At 58.6% G+C, this 14,818-nt stretch overlaps 1 protein-coding gene across 1 annotated transcript in view; it reads left to right on the top strand.

Moving 5' to 3' along the window:
• The first annotated feature begins 15 nt into the window (after positions 1–15).
• ACACB (acetyl-CoA carboxylase beta) overlaps positions 16–14,818 on the top strand; it is a 26,755-nt gene continuing 11,952 nt past the window's right edge. The window contains 28 exon segments of the mRNA XM_009334396.1: positions 16–283; positions 3,686–3,818; positions 4,313–4,451; positions 4,739–4,848; positions 5,027–5,108; positions 5,591–5,656; positions 5,953–6,080; positions 6,341–6,451; positions 6,635–6,844; positions 7,093–7,263; positions 7,568–7,729; positions 7,974–8,137; positions 8,609–8,759; positions 8,840–8,943; positions 9,597–9,678; positions 10,201–10,346; positions 10,424–10,574; positions 10,727–10,861; positions 11,360–11,506; positions 11,624–11,812; positions 12,168–12,268; positions 12,353–12,441; positions 12,522–12,646; positions 13,064–13,177; positions 13,266–13,379; positions 13,779–13,868; positions 13,976–14,094; positions 14,350–14,487. Of these exon segments, the coding sequence (XP_009332671.1) occupies positions 60–283; positions 3,686–3,818; positions 4,313–4,451; positions 4,739–4,848; positions 5,027–5,108; positions 5,591–5,656; positions 5,953–6,080; positions 6,341–6,451; positions 6,635–6,844; positions 7,093–7,263; positions 7,568–7,729; positions 7,974–8,137; positions 8,609–8,759; positions 8,840–8,943; positions 9,597–9,678; positions 10,201–10,346; positions 10,424–10,574; positions 10,727–10,861; positions 11,360–11,506; positions 11,624–11,812; positions 12,168–12,268; positions 12,353–12,441; positions 12,522–12,646; positions 13,064–13,177; positions 13,266–13,379; positions 13,779–13,868; positions 13,976–14,094; positions 14,350–14,487 (3,695 nt within the window). The 5' untranslated portion in view covers positions 16–59.

Here is a 14,818-nt window from a genome sequence, read left to right as displayed (position 1 = left end):
CGCCAGCGCAGCCAAGCACCCTGGCCCCCAACCTGCCGCCACAGGCCAGCAAGATTGTGATGGGGGAGCAGGAGCAGATCGTGGTGTACAACCCTGCCGCTCTCCGCCGGCCGGCCCTGGCCAAATTCGTGCTGGGCTCCTTCGAGGACAACTCCTCTGACGATGAACTGGTGGCCGCGGCCTTCAGGGTGGGCAGCCGGCGCAGCAGCCTGGCCGGTGTTGGGGGGGCTGGTGCCGAGCCCCCCACCATGACCGCCCCGCTGGAGCCTGCCACCGACATAAGGTATGGTGTGTGGGGTCGGGAGCAGCGGTGGTACAAAGATGCCCCCATTTGGGGTGGGCAGATGCTTTTCGTGGGTGCATTTCTCAGAGCCCCTGTTGCTAAAATTGGGGTGCGTGTGCTTCTCAGAGCCCCAAATCAATACCCCAGTCCTGCCTTCTTTGATGTGGTGCTGCATGAAAGACCCTGATAATAAGGTTCATGGCAGAACCCCAGGAAGAGCAGACGTGTCCGAGTGCTCTGTGTGACAGCAGTGCCACATGCACGAGTGCAGCAAGGACTGGGGCAGGGGTTGCCCCGTTACAGTGATTTTGGATGTCAAAGAACAGGGTGGAAAGTGCTTTTAGTGTGCATGGCGTTCCTTCAAACGCAATCCCCAGCGCTACAACCAAATTGCCCAATTGCTCCCGTTTTCTCACAGCTTCCTCTCTCATTTTGCTGCTTCTCTCTGTCCCTGCACCATCTCCCGGTGCCGGGAAAGGCCGTGCCGACTGCAGCTGTGGTTGACACAGGATGGGAGCGCATCGGGGAGCGGGGATTTTCTTGTGTGGCGAGACGAGGTTGGGGTCGGTTGCGGTGGTAAGCGTGCGGATGGGCAGCAGCGGGCGCTTCTGATGTTTGCCCTGCGCTCGCTGTCCTTCCGGGTGCACGTTTTGTGCACGAGCATTGCTGGGGGCATTTCATGGGATGTAAACCTGCAAGCTGAGCTGAGCCTTTTGACAGGGCACCTGCATGTGCTCGTGCGCATGCACTTGCACTTGCACATGCACTTGTGCATGCAAATGTTGCCCTGTGCCCTCGGGGCTGGATCCCACAAGGACCCGCTCCTGCGGCCAAGTTCACTTTGCTTCTGCTATGGGGGGGATGCTAACACCCTCCCGGTATTATGCGTGGGGAAACACAGCATCCCGGGAGGAGTGGGGTACGTGGGGTGCTCCTGTGCCGCTCCCGCCCTTCCTCTGCCCTTGCAACTATTGCAGATAAATTATTCACAGCAGAAAAGTTGCTCTTTGGTGGTTTTATGATGAGTTGATGAAAAGCGGATGAGCTTTGCTCCGCGGGTAGCTTCGCAGCGACTTTTACCCAGCGCTGGTGCTGGTGGGGCCGTGGGGCAGCTCACTGCTGCCTACTGGCTTGTGCAGAGCGGCTTCCCGTGCGAGCACAGCTGACGGTCATTATAAATAACTGGAAACAAAGCGCTGCTGCCCAGATCCTCCTGGCTGCTCCGCTCCCCGTTAAAAATAAAAGACCTTTGGCTGCAGGGACGTGTTATGAAACTTGACAGCCTAACCGTGTCTTCTTGCCTAGCTGGGGTTTTGGGCGGTTTCACAGACAGTGCTGCCGGGGGGGTATCGCTGCTGTTCATCTGCGCTTTAATATGGGAGGAATTTCCTTATGTCGCCACCCGAGTCATGTTGTAGACGTGGTTGGTGCAGCTTGCAGGATGGGACGGGTGCAGTGGCACAGGCTTTGCGGTGGGGTTTGGGGCTGCGGGAGGGAAGCAGGCAGCGCGGCCGGCCCTGGCAGAGCAGCAGAGCTGCCAAGCAGCGCAGGGGATGCGCCGGAGTGTGATAAACCTGGCGCTGCTCGATGCAGTGCTCCAGCTACTTGGAAAACACCCGGAGTGCATGGAGAGATCAGGACGTTTCCCAACCTCCCAGGGGGTTTTGACACATTTCCCCTTAAAATAAATGTGCCAAGTGCCGCTCATGTGCAATCAGCTCATTCCGGGGGGGCTGGTCCTTCTTCCTTTGCTTATTTATAGCGCATCCATGGAATAACAATCAACAGTTCAAAATCTGTCTGAGTTATGAGGTGGGAATGTGAACCTGCTAATTAAAACAGAAAGTTGCTTAAAAGTCTGGGCAGAGCTGTGGGAAGGCACGTGCCTGGCTGCCAGGGAGGTCCCTGCCTGCCCACCACGTGCTGCCGGCATTGCCAGACCTTCCTGTGCCGGCAGGAGGTGGGGGGCGCGAGGGCTGCCTTACGTCGCTGCTGGGGCCGGAGCCCTGCGGAGGGGCTGGTCCGGCCGTCCTGCTGCCAGCGCAGCCCACTTCGACCTGCCTGCTTCGGGGATGCGCGATGGGCTGTGAAACAGGGAATAGACTCTGGAGGGCATGGAAACACCTTCAGTGGAAAACCATGGTGGGGGTGAGTCTGGCTGGCAGCGTGGTGAGCCTGGGAAGGTGTTTTGGGGTCCTGGAGCAGGCAGCGCGGGCAGGATGGGGTCTGATCTGGCAAGGAGCTGCGGCTGCTGTCGTTGCAGGCTGTGCGAGAGCGAATTCCCAAGGCAGCTTCTGAGAGCAGCGCATCACACTCTTTGCAAGGTTTCTCGCAGAGCACTGCCTACTCTTTGCTCCCCCTGTGGTAACTCTAGCACAGCTCGGGGTGGTCTTGTAGGGGCATCTCCGGCTGCACCCCTCAGATTCCTGGGGCTTGTGCCATGGGGTTTGGAGGCAGCAATCCTGCTCGCCTTGCACCGACGCCTGTGAAGGGATGCTCTGTGCCATCCCACGTACCCGTTGTTTTTCCTGCCACCCACACCACCCAGCCGGGCTGCTCCGGGTGTCCTCCAGGGATGTGGGGGATAGATACAGCTCTGCAACGGGGTTTGGTGTGAACTGGGAGCTGTGGGGGCTTTGCAACAGACCTCGGTTGCTGCAAAGGGGCATTTGTGCATGTAACATCCCTGGCAGTGGGAGGGAGGGTCTGCGCTTGGTGCTGCATTTCGGCCCCCTGGGAGTGTCCCCATTCCTCGTCCCTTGGAGCAGAGTGTGGCGCGTTTCCAGCTGCAGCCGGGCTGGCAGCTGTTAGCAGTGCAGAAGTGGGCATGGCCGTGCTGTGGTGGTAGCAGTGCTCTGGACACAAGCATGCTTCCAAAAACCCTGAGCAGCTCTCTGCTCCCTGAAATGCAAACCCCGGGGCTTTTGTCCGGTGCAATGGGGACTCAGTCCAGCCCCTGTGGCTGCAAATCTGCTTGTCGCAGTGTTTGAATCAATGAGGACCCCCAGCTGCTGGGGGGGGTGTTTTAATTGCAAAACATGCTCTGTTCACCCTGAATTGCTTGCCCCATGTAAGTCAGCGGAAAACAGTTTTCCTCTGCAGTGTTGCAGTGGGTGTTAATTGTCCCTGGAGAGATACCAGTGCGCGACAGGGAGCTGGTAGCAAGGAAAGCAAATCCCAATGTTCCCTGTGTGTGTCAGCAGGGTGAAGGGTTTTATTGCTTTCCTCGGAAGAAACAGTGGAGGGAGCAAAGTCTGGTCTCCGCTGCTGCAGGCTGCCTGGCTCTCTGCAAGATCTGACCCCCCGGGGAAGCCCCAGCCGGCAGCAGCCCCCTTGTCGCGCCTGGTGAAGGTTCGCTCGCGTGGCTGCGAGCTCACTGACGGCCATCGCGTCCCGCTGCAGGCCTAGCATGTCCGGGTTGCACCTGGCAAAGAAGGGCCGCGAGCACAGGAAGATGGATCTGCAACGGGACTTCACCGTCGCCTCGCCGGCAGAGTTCGTCACCCGCTTCGGGGGCAACCGTGTCATTGAGAAGGTCTTTCCCCGTGCACCCCTGCCTTTGCCCGGGTGGTGGGTTGTTGCTTTTCACGGCGGCATCCTCAAGCATTGCCCAAGTCTCCTGTGCCCGCCAGGCTCGGACTGATGGCAGTCTGGGGCAGCTCAGAGCTGTTCATCCCCCGGCTTCACCCACCCTTGTGGGCTGGGAGACGGAAACCCTCCCAGCTCTGCCCTTGCACGGAGGCTGCTTGCAGTGGCTTTGCACAGCAGACACAAATGAAGGCCAAAGTGCCATCCTTCGTTAGCGCCAGTGCCGGGCATCAAAGCTGCTGTTAAGGAGCCTCCTGCTCTGCCGGCATGTACAACTGGCTGTTATAAAGCGCCCATGTTAGCACGGCTGCCCTGCTTTCCTCACTGCCTGCACCCAGCCCTTGCCTCCGTGCTGCCATCTCTCGGGGCTGTGTTCCCAGCCCTACACCCCAGCAGCAAGGAGAGGTTTCAGCCTGACACCCCACATCCCCGTCCCCCCAGGTCCTCATTGCCAACAACGGCATTGCCGCCGTGAAGTGCATGCGCTCCATCCGCCGGTGGGCCTACGAGATGTTCCGAAACGAGCGTGCCATTCGGTTCGTGGTCATGGTGACCCCTGAAGACCTCAAGGCTAATGCGGGTAATTCCTAAAATCATCCCAGCGAGGGATGTTCCTCGCCCCAGGGCTGAGCCAGGGCAGCCCTTTCCTTCTCCCTGTGCTGCTGCCTGGGACATGGGGGCTCTGCACAGCCCGGGGTCACACACTTTCCTCCTGTGCAGCCAGATCCAGGAGTAAATAATTTTTCCTCCCTTCAGCCCCCCCCAGGATGGAGGATTTGGGGAGAGGGTGCAAGGGGCAGCATGCGAGTGGGATTGGGATACGGCTCGAGGGACTGGCTCCCACCACCGCCATGCACTGTCTTTCAGAGTACATCAAAATGGCAGATCACTACGTGCCTGTCCCTGGAGGGGCCAACAACAACAACTACGCCAATGTGGAGCTGATCGTGGACATTTCCAAACGGATCCCAGTCCAGGTAGCAGCCGCTTGCGGGCCTCCCACCTCTTTGTTGAGGGAAGCAGATGGGGAAGAAGGGGCACTCAGAAACAGGGTGACGTCCCTCCACGCAGAGGAGCCAGGCGCGATGCTGTGGGCGATGGGAGGACACCAGTGCAGGGAGGTAACAGCTCGTGCTGATTCTTCTCTTGTGCCAGGCGGTGTGGGCTGGCTGGGGACATGCCTCGGAAAACCCCAAGCTGCCAGAGCTGCTGCAGAAAAATGGGATAGCTTTCCTAGGTAAGGTCTCGCTGCCTTGCCAGCGCTGGAAGGAGCAGCAGGCATCGGGCTAGTGTGTGCATGCACGCTCACTCCGCAGGGACACTATGCTGGACAATGCCCATTTCATGCATATGGCATGTCGACCCTGCAGCGTGGCAGTCCCCAGGCCAGTTTCCTGGAGCTGTCCCAAGAATCTAGCTGTTTTCTGGGTTTTCCCTGTAATGCTCATGCTGATGCAGCATTCATGGAGGAACGTTGGGTGGGAGCAGACCTCATGGGCTACCCAGCTAGGGAACAGCCCGGGCTTCCCTTGGAGAAGGGTCAAGCTCCATCCTGAACCGGGCAATGGGTGTGGGGAGGGGGGTTCCCATGCCCCTACTCTTTGCAGAAGGGCTGATGCTGCCAGCTCAGTGGGGAGCAGCTTTCTGCAGTATCTGTGTGATGGGGACAGGCTGGCTGGCCAGGCTGGCTGAGCTCACACCTTTCCACCCTATTCGAAGGTCCCCCCAGCGATGCCATGTGGGCACTGGGGGACAAAGTCGCCTCCACCATTGTGGGGCGGGAGTGTTAAGCGCCTCCTCCCCGGCCCCCCACACCCTCCCCGCTCCCCCATTTCTCTCCTCCCTGCCTCTCCTCCCCCAAAGCAAGCGCCAGGGTTGGGGTCCCTGGCCTGGCTGACTGCAGAGTGGCTGGAGATATCGGGGACCCCACTGCAGACAAGAAGCTGCTGGTTCGGGCAGAGGGGTTTTTGGAGATGGGGTGCATGGAAACAGGGGAAATGGCATGTGCCAACGGGGTCCCCAGCTCCCTGGGCACAGCCAGCATGCCACCCCAGCCATGCCACCCCTGGTGGTGACTGTAGCCCTGGCTGTGCCCACAGGTCTGGTGGCCCAGTGGTCCGAGGAGGACCAGAAGCATCAGCAGATGATCAGCATCCCCCTTGAGACATACGCACAGGGCTGTGTAAAGGACGTGGAGGAAGGCCTGGAGGTAAAGCCGAGCCCACAGGCAGCCACTTGTCTCCCATCCACCATTATTTCTCCTTGGAGCCTGTATGCCCTGGTCCTTTTGGCCTCCCATCACATGTGACAGTGATGCAAGGATGTTTCAACAGCAGTTCGTCCCTCTGCACGGATGTGGCTTGGGGCAGTCCTGCTTGGGGATGCATGGGCCTGGGGCAGGGTGGACTGTCGGGGTGATCGGCTGGGGTACAGAGCACTTCAGTCACCCCAGTTCTTGTCCCCCCTCAGGTGGCCAAGAGGATCGGCTACCCGCTGATGATCAAGGCAGCAGAAGGCGGTGGGGGCAAAGGCATCCGAAAAGTGGAGGCAGCAGAGGAATTTGGCACCTGCTTCCGGCAGGTGAGAGGTGTCCAGAGCCCCCAACCCCATCCCCCTCCCCATCCCATCCTGGGGCACGCAGCAGGGTCCTGCTCCCACTCTGGGTGTCTCGTGCTTCCCACCTGGGCTCACCACAGGACCTACCTCTGTCCTGGGATGAATTTGGGGGGTCATGCCGGAGCATGACCCTCTCCCTCACCGCAGGTGCAGGCGGAAGCGCCCGGGTCCCCTGTCTTCCTGATGAAGCTGGCGCAGCACGCGCGGCACCTGGAGGTGCAGGTGCTGGCAGATGAGTACGGCAACGCCATCTCCCTCTTCGGCCGCGACTGCTCCATCCAGCGCAGGCACCAGAAGATCATCGAGGAGGCGCCCACCACCATCGCGGCACCTTCCGTTATTGATGTGATGGAGCAGGTGTGTGGCCCTGGTCTTGAGGTTTTAGTGAGAAACTGGTCTGACCCTTGCTGGGTTTATTGCGGTTTTTGGCACCTGAGGCTCCCAAGGAAGGGAGGGACCTCCCGAGCCGAGCAGGGAGCCCCAGCCCTGCTTGTCTCCTTGGGTTTGTGCAAGGACACTGCTGCTGTTTTGCTCGGGACACCCCAACTCTGCTGCAGTGAACAGAGGGCCATTACTCCCCACGGCGGTTTCGCCCTCTCCTGCAGTGCGCGGTCCGCCTGGCCCAGATGGTGGGCTACGTGAGCACAGGCACCGTCGAGTACCTCTACAGCGAGGATGGGAGCTTCCACTTCCTCGAGCTGAACCCGCGCCTGCAGGTGGAGCACCCTTGCACAGAGATGGTCGCGGATGTGAACCTCCCTGCTGCCCAGCTGCAGGTACCTGAGCGCACACGGGCAACTTTGCGAGGTGTGTTAGATGAAGCAATTTTGTAATTTAGGGAGAAGTGCTGGGCTGGAGCCTGGCAGAGGGAAGCTGTCCCATATACCAGCATGTAGGGTGCGGGCGGAAGCAATGTAACATCCCTCCTTTGCCTCTGGCTCCCCACCAGGAGCAGCTGCCTGCAGCTTGGTGCCTCTTCCCCTCGCTCTTCATTCAGACCATCTGCTGATGTCTTCCAGTTGTAATTTTGATGCTGAAGTCTTGTTCTGGCAGCTAAAGTCCTCCTTGCTTCTTGTGCAGATTGCAATGGGCATCCCCTTGCACAGGATAAAAGACATCCGGGTGCTGTACGGGGAGAGCCCCTGGGGCGATACGCCCATCTGCTTCCACAGCCCCACCAACACCCCTGTGCCCAGGGGCCACGTCATTGCAGCCCGGATCACCAGCGAGAACCCCGAGGAGGTGAGCGGGGGGGCCGGCCTCTCATACACCAGCCCCACGTGTGGGGACAGGGGGACCCTGCCACTCGCAGGGTTGAACTGGGCACGGTCCCCCCCAGCCGGACAATGTTCATGGGCTTTGAACCCATGGGATCGGTGAGATCCACGTGCAGCCTGATAAATGACACAGGGATTCCCCTTCCCTGTTTACTCTGCATGAGTCTCAAGCCTGGTTTCTCCATGTCTTCTGCTCTGTCTTTGCTCAGGGTTTCAAGCCCAGCTCGGGGACAGTGCAGGAGCTGAACTTCCGCAGCAGCAAGAACGTCTGGGGGTACTTCAGTGTGGCAGCGGCCGGGGGTCTGCATGAATTTGCCGATTCCCAGTTCGGGCACTGCTTCTCATGGGGAGAGAACCGGGAGGAGGCCATCTCGTGAGTGTGGAGGGATGGAGGGGAGAGCAGATGTCCTTGGGAAGACTCGCAATCGGTACATGAGCCGGGAAAAGTGGCTTTTATCTGAGAGGACCAGAATGGTGCTGCTGTGCTGAGCAGCTTGTTTGTGCTGCAGAGACTGTCTGGCCAAAGCCAAAGTTTTCAGACTGCACCGGTGCTACGGCCCCAGTTCATCAACCTGATCCTTAAAGACACGTTGTAGTGATCTGCTAAACACGTGCTTAGTGCCAGTGAGCAGCATTCAGTAATTGAGGAACATGTAACGAGTCTGTCTTGGGTATTTAAGTGTTTTATTAAGTCAATGTGAACTGTGGGGCTGTTTCATCCAGGCATGAGGGCACCCAGGGCTCGGGAGCTCATCACCCCAGTCCCTGTGGTTCCCTGGTTTCCTCTGCTGAAAGCCAAGCGCCGCCTCGTCAGTCATTAATGGAGGGTTTTGCTCCCTAAAAGGAACATGGTAGTCGCCCTGAAAGAGCTGTCTATCCGCGGAGATTTCCGGACCACAGTAGAGTATCTGATTAAACTGCTGGAGACAGAGAGCTTCCAGAACAACGAGATAGACACCGGCTGGCTGGACCATCTGATTGCCGAGAAAGTGCAGGTGGGGGAGACCGGCCACCCCGGGGTCGCTGCTCCCCTTCTGGTGTAAGACCCAAACCCTGTCATTTTTGCGCCCCACAGGCAGAGAAGCCGGACACGATGCTGGGTGTCGTCTGTGGTGCCCTGAACGTTGCGGATGCCGCCTTCAGGACATGCATGACCGACTTCCTGCACTCGCTGGAGAGGTGTGGAGCGGGAGCTGCCCGATGAGGGCTCGGCCATGCCGTGGGCACAGGGGCACAGGGAGTGCATGTCCTAACGGGCAGCTCCCGGCAGCCCATGTGGCTCCTGCAAGCATGGAGACCTGAGTGTTGCTCTCCCTGGACCACCTTCCTTCCCACTTTTGCTGCAGAAGCTTTGCAAATCCGGAGACGGTAGCACTGCAACAGCTGGGAAACAGGGGTATCTGCTGTGACTCACAGCTCCGGCTTCTTGGCTATTGCTTTGTCTGGAGAGGGGAAAAAGTTTCACACGGTTGGGAAAACAGCTTTCAAGGGAAAGTGGCTTGGCTGAATGCAGCTTGCTTTTGTTTTTGCACTTGAATGTCAAGGTTATTCCTCTGGCCTTGGAGGACGCCCGGGGCTCTCCCCCGCGCCCTTATCTGAGCGTGTTTTGCTGGTGTCTGGCCTGCCTCCAGATGCATTTTTACAAGGCGCTCACGTGGGTCATTTAAAGCAGATGCTTGTCCCCTCTGGTCACCTTCGCGCCCTCCCGCAGTCAGCTCGGAGCCCTCACGGCCTGACGCCAGCAGCACCGCTGACATCTCGCACACTTGGCTCCCTGCCGGCGTGCCAGGCAAGCAATACTTGTGGTGCCTGACCCATCCATTGTGTTTCAGGGGGCAGGTGCTTCCAGCAGCCTCCTTGCTGAACATCGTTGATGTGGAGCTCATCTATGAGGGCGTGAAGTACGTTCTCCAGGTGAGGGCTGGGCCGTGCTCCTCCTGAACCGTCCACAGCACTTCTCATGGGGACAGGGACGTGTGCGCCTGTCCTGAAGGAGAAAGATGCAATAAATACGAGGTTGTCTTTTAAAAATATGCAACATAGAAATGAGGTTAATAACCTCATTTTAACTAGACAGACATTTTCATACGTCCTGTTGCCCTTAGTTTAATAAAGGACCTCCTTTACTGCTTTTAAACCCAATTAGTTGAACTTCATGCAAAAACTCCCTACTCACAGTGAAAGCAGCAGGTGAGCCATGAGTTAAACCAGCTCCGGGCTGCCAGTTGAACCAGCTCTTTGGTGCAGCTGGAGGTTGCTGCCTCCTGCCCTCCCCGGCACAGCCCCATCCCTTGGCAGCATGGGACCTGCACCGGCCCTTACACCGAGCGCGGGGAGATGCTCCTCACCCCCCACCATTACCACCAGCCCCCAGAAAGGCCATTGCATGCGTTTCAGGGGGTTGCACAGAGGGCTCTCCCCGGCTGCTGCCCGCAGGTTGCCCGCCAGTCCCTGACGACATACGTTGTCATCATGAACAGCACTCACATAGAGATAGACGTGCACCGGCTGAACGACGGTGGGCTGCTGCTCTCCTATGACGGCAACAGCTACACCACCTACATGAAGGAGGAGATTGACAGGTACCTCCCCACTGGGGCCCCACCGGCCTTCCCCGCTGACCGGCAGCTGGTTGGTGAGACCTTTCCCTCTCCTTAAGATACCGGATCACTGTCGGCAACAAAACCTGCGACTTTGAGAAGGAGAAGGACCCAACAGTGCTACGCTCGCCCTCCGCGGGGAAGCTACTGCAGTACACGGTGGACGATGGTGGCCACGTAGCTGAGGGGAACATTTTTGCAGAGATCGAGGTGAGTTTTGCAGAAGAGCCCAGAGGAGATCCGTTCCTGCAATGCTGGTGGATGGCAAAGATGAAACCCACCAACACTGCCGCAATGCTGGAGGTGCTCTGCAGTGCGCAGGTGCTGCTTGTTCAATGACCGTTTCACCCGTCCTTGCCCAGGTGATGAAGATCATCATGACGCTGGTGGTGGAGGAGGCCGGGCGGGTGCACTATGTCAAGCGGCCAGGTGCACTGCTGGAGGCGGGCTGCGTTATAGCACAGCTCGAACTGGATGATCCCACCAAAGTGAAGACGGTGAGTCTGCCGGGGGCCGGCCATGCTGCTGTCCCCTCCTGTCTGCTCCCAAGCAGCATTTTGCAGGGCACCGGTGATGCTCGCTGGGGGACAAAATGGAGAAGCTGCCCTGACTGGGCATTAGCAGGGATGTGTCCCCATGCTGGCACAGGGTGGCACTCGCATGGCCATGCCGCATCCCCCAGCTGGCTGTGCTGGGACTCGAGTAGCTGCTCTGCATGCCGTGGCATTGCTCTGCATAAGCATCCCATGCATGCTTACTTAGTGTGCTCACATGCAAGTTTTTAGTGTATCTATAGCACTCTGTCTACATCTCCAGTTTTTCTGCATTGTTTTCATGATGGGGCATTGGCAGAGACATGAAGCTGAATGTTAGGTGCTTCCTCTGTATCTAACCAAAAGCAGATGCTGGCGGGGTTGTGCTGGTTTCTCTGGGGCAGCTGCACGTCCCATGTTGGCAAGGACCCAGGCCAGTCCACCTGTCTCTGCTCTCTCCAGGCGCAGCCATTCACGGGGGGGCTCCCAGCCCAGCAGACCCTCCCCATCACCGGTGAGAAGCAGCACCAGGTTCTCCGCAACGTGCTGGACAATCTCACCAACATCATGAACGGGTACTGCCTGCCCGAGCCCTACTTCAGCGCCAAGGTGGGTGCCGGGGGCAAAGGCGGTCCAGGTGTCCTGCCCCGTTGCCTCATGTTTGACATGATAGCGAGACAGGCAGTGCCAGTGGGTGCAGGCAGCACCAGCTTCTGCTCCCCGCAGGTGAAGGAGTGGGTGGCGCAGCTGATGAAGACCCTGCGGGACCCCTCCTTGCCCCTCCTGGAGCTGCAGGAGATCATGACAAGCATTTCGGGAAGAATCCCCCTGTCCGTGGAGAAGTCGATCCGGAAGGTGATGGCGCAGTATGCCAGCAACATCACCTCCGTGCTCTGCCGCTTCCCCAGCCAGCAGGTGAGCGGCGCAGGGGCTGCACTCCCCAGCTTGGCCTTTGCTTCCTTTTTAGCTAGAGCTAGTTAGGAGTTTCTGCCTGAATTTGTCCTGCCAAGAGATATTATAAAAAATTAAATGAGTGAGGGAAACATTTGTGGTTTTATGCTTGTGTTTTTATGCCTGTGTTTTTATATTTGTGCTTTTATATTTGTGTTTCTATATTTTTTTGTCACTTTGCATTTTTCACTTGGGGGAAAAAAAACCAAATGAAAGGCTCTGTGTGCAGCAGCACTGTCCCCAGGCAAGCTGGGGAGCTGGCAGCCCTGCGGCCGTGCTGGCCCCAAGCTGCACTGGACCCTGTGCCCTCTCCCTGCAGATCGCCAACGTGCTGGACACCCACGCGGCCACACTGCAGAGGAAGGCTGAGCGGGAGGTCTTCTTCATGAACACGCAGAGCGTGGTGCAGCTGGTGCAGAGGTGAGCCCTGCACTGTCCATGACCCTCCCTGGTCCCCCCACCACCGCCACCTCCTCGCAGCATGCTGGGATCTCTGCTCCCCAGGTACCGCAGCGGCATCCGGGGCTACATGAAGGCAGTGGTGCTGGACCTGCTAAGACGCTACCTGCAAGTGGAGACACAGTTCCAGCATGGTGAGGGCTCAGGGGCTCTCCAGAGGGGTCTGCGGGGCTCCCTGGGGGGTCTGCAGGGCTCACCATGCTCTGCCCTGCAGCTCACTATGACAAGTGTGTTATCAGCCTGCGGGAGCAGTGCAAACCCGACATGACCCCCGTGCTGGAGAGCATCTTCTCTCATGCCCAGGTGGCAAAGAAGAACCTGCTGGTGACCATGTTAATTGTGAGTACAGTCCATGCCCCGAGACACCAAAAGTAAAGGCTGGCGGCAGGGAAAAGCCTGTAAGCCGAGGCAATCTCTGCATCGCTGCGGGATGGGACATGGCTGCAGGTGGCTGTCACAGCCCTGTGCTTTCCTCTTGAAAGCGGGTGGACACATGAGAAACCTCTTTTCTGCTCTGCTGTTTAATGCACCCCCAGGGTTTGGGTTTTGCATTCAAGTGTCCATTCCTGCCTCGTTAGAGGGGCTTTATCTCCCCTCTGTAGTGTTGCATTGCTGCACTTGGTTCAAAGAGCAGCATTTTGCCCATTTTAGCGCCTCAGGTCTTGTCCCTGTTACCCATGCAGGGCTGGGGGTGTGGGATGAAGCCATCCCGCAGCGAGGGGCCTGAGCCGAGCCATGGTGGTGCATGCATTGCAGGACCAGCTGTGTGGCCGCGACCCCACGCTGACGGACGAGCTGACGGCTATTCTCCATGAGCTGACACAGCTCAGCAAGACTGAGCACTCCAAAGTGGCACTGAGAGCTCGGCAGGTCAGCGAGCTCTGCGCCGTGCCGTCCCCCCCCCTGTCCCCATCCCTGTCCCTGTCCCCCATGCTCCCAGCTGCTTCTTCCCTTGCAGGTGCTCATCGCCTCTCACCTGCCCTCCTATGAGCTGCGGCACAATCAGGTGGAGTCCATCTTCCTCTCTGCTATCGACATGTACGGACACGAGTACTGCCCTGAAAACCTGAAGGTTGGGAATCACATGATTTTCCACAGAGGGAATTTGGCTTTCGGGTGGCTTTGGTGAGGAGGTCTGGCTGTAAGTGGCTTAGCCTTAAAAATAGCCAAAAAAGCAATCAAAGCCTTGCTGCAGTGTCAGTGCCTGTGCGGAGCAGAGGAGGGGGTGCACCCCGTTGCTGCCAGTCCCCATCCCCTGCTCCTCACCCCATTTGGCAGGGGACTGACATGTGGATCCACGTCTGGGTCTGGCGGTGTCCCCACGGTGGGCTGGGTGTCCCATGGCATGCTGGTGGCCAGTCCTGCACAGCCTCACATAGGGAGACCCCTCTGGAACGTGCCTCCCCCATCCTGCGGTGTGACAAGGGGGTCCCACTTCGTCCTTGTCCTAAATTTTGCTTTCTTCCCCCAGAAACTGATCCTTTCAGAAACCACCATCTTTGATGTGCTTCCCATCTTCTTCTACCACACCAACCAGGTGGTGCGCATGGCAGCACTGGAGGTGAGGGCTGGGGGGGGCCGCAGGGGGCACGTGAGTTCTGGAGGGTGGCATGGATGTGTGCAGTGGGAGCAGGGACATGCCGGTACCTCCTGCTGTCCCCGTCCCAGGTGTATGTGCGGCGCGGGTACATTGCCTACGAGCTGAACAGCCTGCAGCACCGGCAGCTCTTGGATGGCACCTGCCTGGTGGAGTTCCAGTTCATGCTACCCTCCTCCCACCCAAACAGGTATGGGAGCCCCTGCATACCTGTCCTGCTCCCCTGGACATGGTCCTTTTTGCAAAGCTCTTGGGTTTGTATCATCTCCTCCATGCAAAAAGTGGGGACCCTCAGAGGCAACTGCCCACCGCGCTCTCCCTTTGCCAGTGGAGCAGGATGAGCCCTCTCCGGGTCAGGGTCCTGTGTGGGACCTGCATGGTCCCTGTTGGACCCAGGAGTGGTGCCTCCACCCATGGCTGATGGCTGCCTTGCTCCCCCGCGCAGGATGTCTGTCCCCATCAGCATCTCCAACCCTGACCTGGCCCGGCACAGCACCGAGCTCTTCATGGACAGTGGCTTTTCTCCCCTGAGCCAGCGGATGGGAGCTATGGTGGCCTTCAACAGATTTGAGGACTTCACAAGGTGGGGGTGCAGGGACATGCCTGGCTGGTCATGCACGTGCCTTTTGGGTGCCGCTGCAGTCGTGGAGAGCAAAAGGGGGTGAAAGAGCCAAAGCTGGCAGTGGCTGGGCAGCGCTTGGGGCAGTTCCTGTTCCTCCTGCAGCCGGAGGTTGGGGATGAGTATTTTCAGTACAACAGTTACCTGGTGGGGACATGACATGTCTTTTGGGGACCTGTGGAGCCTGGCGGAAGCTTGCCTGGCACAGGTTAAGCATCTCTGCACATGAATACAGCAGCGCTCAGAGCTGTGTTTCATGAACTGTGGCTTTGCCATGGACTGGTGGCCCGCCTGA

Source organism: Pygoscelis adeliae, unplaced genomic scaffold, assembly GCF_000699105.1.
Source record: "Pygoscelis adeliae isolate BGI_AS28 unplaced genomic scaffold, ASM69910v1 Scaffold262, whole genome shotgun sequence".
NCBI lineage: Eukaryota > Metazoa > Chordata > Aves > Sphenisciformes > Spheniscidae > Pygoscelis > Pygoscelis adeliae.
This window is presented reverse-complemented; position numbering and strand designations above follow the sequence as displayed.